Source organism: Auxenochlorella protothecoides (genome assembly GCF_000733215.1).
Source record: "Auxenochlorella protothecoides strain 0710 unplaced genomic scaffold scaffold89, whole genome shotgun sequence".
NCBI lineage: Eukaryota > Viridiplantae > Chlorophyta > Trebouxiophyceae > Chlorellales > Chlorellaceae > Auxenochlorella > Auxenochlorella protothecoides.
The window spans coordinates 1-2,884 of NW_011934129.1; the positions used below are offsets into that span (position 1 = coordinate 1).

Here is a 2,884-nt window from a genome sequence, read left to right on the forward strand (position 1 = left end):
CCTTACCAAACAACCCTCCTACCACAGGGTGGCGGCGGCAGCAGCGGCAGCGCCACCCTGGACTCGCTGATGGACCGTGTGCCTTTCCGCGGGCGCAAACCCGCGGTGGTGGACCTGACCACGGGCATGCGCGTCGCGGCGCGTGTCTCCGAGGCCCACCTTTCCTGCCCTGAGGCTGAGCGTGACGAGTACCTGTACTGCCTCCTGTCCTGCCACCCGGGCCGCACCATCGTGTTCGTGAACGCGGTGTCGGCGGTGCGCCGCCTGGCGGCCATCCTCAAGCTGCTGGCCCTGCCCGTGCAGGCGCTGCACGCGGGCATGCAGCAGCGGCAGCGCCTCAAGGCCCTCGACCGCTTCCGCGCCGACGCGGCGGGGGTGCTGGTGGCCACCGACGTCGCGGCGCGCGGGCTGGACGTGCGGGATGTCCGCTGCGTGGTGCACTACCAGCTCCCCGCCTCGCTGGACACCTACGTGCACCGGTCCGGGCGGACGGGGCGGGCCAGCGCAGAGGGACTCAGCTTGGCCATGGTCACGCCCAAGGAGCAGGCGCGCTTCCTGGCCCTCTACCGCGGCCTGGGCAGGGAAGTGCCCCCGGAGTTCCCCATCGTGAGCGTGGAGGAGGGGGCTGGCAATGATTCGGGAAGGGAAGGAGGAGGGGGGTGAGAAAAGGACGCGGTGGGCAGCCGAACACTGGGCCTGGGGGTTCGGGCACGGAGGGCGGGCAACGGCAAGCAGCAGCCTGCTGCTCAACGCTGGCGGTCACCAACCCCCGCGCATGTCTGCGCACCCCACGTCCACGCCTCCCCTTTGCGTGGGTACCCAGCGTCTACCACTCACCCAACGTCCCTCCTCCACCACACCACCCCCCATCCAGGACCTGTCGCTGCTGCCCGCCGTGCGCAAGCGGGTCAGGCTGGCAGTCAGGCTGGACGCCCACGAGCGCAAGCACTCCAAGAGCTGCGCGGAGGCCGCCTGGCGGAGCCAGCATGCGGAGGAGCTGGGCATCGAGCTGAGCGACGAGGAGCTGAGCGAGGAGGAGGCGGCCGCGACTGGGCGCAGGGGCGGGCGGAGAGGGCAGGCACTGGAGGCGGGGGACCGCGGGGTTGACGGCGTGATCGCCGCACAGGTATGTTTATTGGTTGTTTTTTATGGAGGGAAGGGGAGTAATGGGGAGTAAGGGGGGCGGGGGGGGTGAGCAGTCCTGGAGGGACAGGAGGGGCCCATGGCTGAGGAAGGGGGGTGGAGGTCATTGATGAAGCGCTGAGCAGTGCTTGTTTCGGAGGTGTCGGCGCACACCAGGACATTGGCACGACCGGCTTGAGTGCGCCTGCCAGGCCTTACGCCCACCCCCCACCATCACTAAAAAACGCAGAGGCTGCGCGCCGAGCTGGGCGCGCTGCTTGCGGAGCCGCTGCAGCCCGCGTTTAGCCAGCGCTACTTCACCGCTGGCCAGGCCTCGGCCGTGGCGGCGCACGCCGGGCAGCCCAGCGCGCACAGCGTGACCACCTCCTCCGTGGCGCTGGCGCAGTCCCTCGCCGACAGCCGCGCCGCGGCCTGTGCGGCCGCGGCGGGCCCGCCCCGGGCGAAGAGGAAGAAGAAGGTCGGCGTGGATCCGCGACAAGCGGCGCTCGCCGCCGCGGTGGCCAAGGCTGCGGCGGGGCGCAAGAGGTCGCGCATGCTGGTGGTCCCTGCTTCGGGGGCCGGCGCCTTTGGCCGGAGCACCACAGGGCCCGACGCGCTGCAGGCGCTGCGTGCCTCGCGGCAGTGAGTCTGGGAAGCGTGAATGGGCCCGGCCGGGTGCCACCGCAGACCCTCCTGTTCAGAACAATTGCCTTGTTGTAGCCAGTGATCCCATGTCACACCCCAGCCAGATGGCGTTCCGCCTTGCAAAAGTGGGACGCGGCTGGGCACGCCGGCGTGCCAACAAGGTCGAGGAGAAGGGCAGGGGCAGACTCGAGGGGAGTGCAGCAGTGTGACGCGTGAGCGAGAGCAGGCAAATGTGAACAAGCGCAAGGGGGGGGTTGCCAGGGGGGTCGCCGCTGTCGTCGAGGGCGAGACAGCGGGGGCGAATGTGGCGGCTTATTGCGAGGGAAGGTTTCTTCATGAGGGGGGGACTCCCAAGCTTGCACGCGGAAAAAACTCCTCATGCGGCTGCCGCCCTGGGTCGGCGTGCGTAGAAGAGGATGTAGGCGTACTGTGACATGACCTGCAGTGGTGTTGTGGAGGGGTAGGGTCCTGATGAGCAGGAGGAGGGCCCCGACTGGACATGTCCAGGCTCCTACCTTACCCTGCCAGCACATGTGCACATCTCAAAAAGGGCGCGTGCCTTGCATTGGTTCGGTGTCACACAGAAGTACAGACACCGCCCCTCATTCCCTTGCGCTGCTCATCCCTGGGAGTCTCTTCAACTACCCTCCCCTCCCAAAAGGGAAAAAACTGCCTCAACCCCTCATCCAAACCTCAGACCACCCCCCTCACACACACACACACACACATGTGTGCGAGCATAAACACACCTGGTCCTCCGACACGCGATTCACAAGGTCGTCGTTGAAGCAATACCACTCGCCCTCGGGCGCCTGCGGGCTCTGCACGCGGCACATGGCGGTGTAGTGCCCCCCCGACAGGTTGCCGTAGTGGTTGGACACGGCGTAGAGGTCGTACAGCGCGCCGCCCTCCCCCGCCACCAGCGCCTCAGGCGAGAGGTAGGTGTCCAGGGACAGGCCCGCCAGCGGGTAGGACACCGAGGCCGTCAGCTTGTCGGTGAAGAAGCCGCGGTACTTGAAGCGCTTGATGTGCAGCACCAGGATCTGGGGCAGGCGCTGCAGGCGCAGGTGCTTGGTGGCGGGGGTTTTGGCCTTGCAAACCTCGCAGCTGAAGGCCT

At 67.8% G+C, this 2,884-nt stretch overlaps 1 protein-coding gene across 1 annotated transcript; it reads left to right on the top strand.

Moving 5' to 3' along the window:
• Window positions 1-27: 27 nt before the first annotated feature.
• F751_6407 (DEAD-box ATP-dependent RNA helicase 13) lies at window positions 28-1,177 on the top strand (the record flags this gene model as incomplete). The annotated part of the gene is made up of 2 exons (XM_011397462.1): window positions 28-606; window positions 875-1,177. Coding segments are annotated over 2 exons (882 nt in total), but the record flags the coding sequence as incomplete, so codon positions are not given.
• Window positions 1,178-2,884: the final 1,707 nt, after the last annotated feature.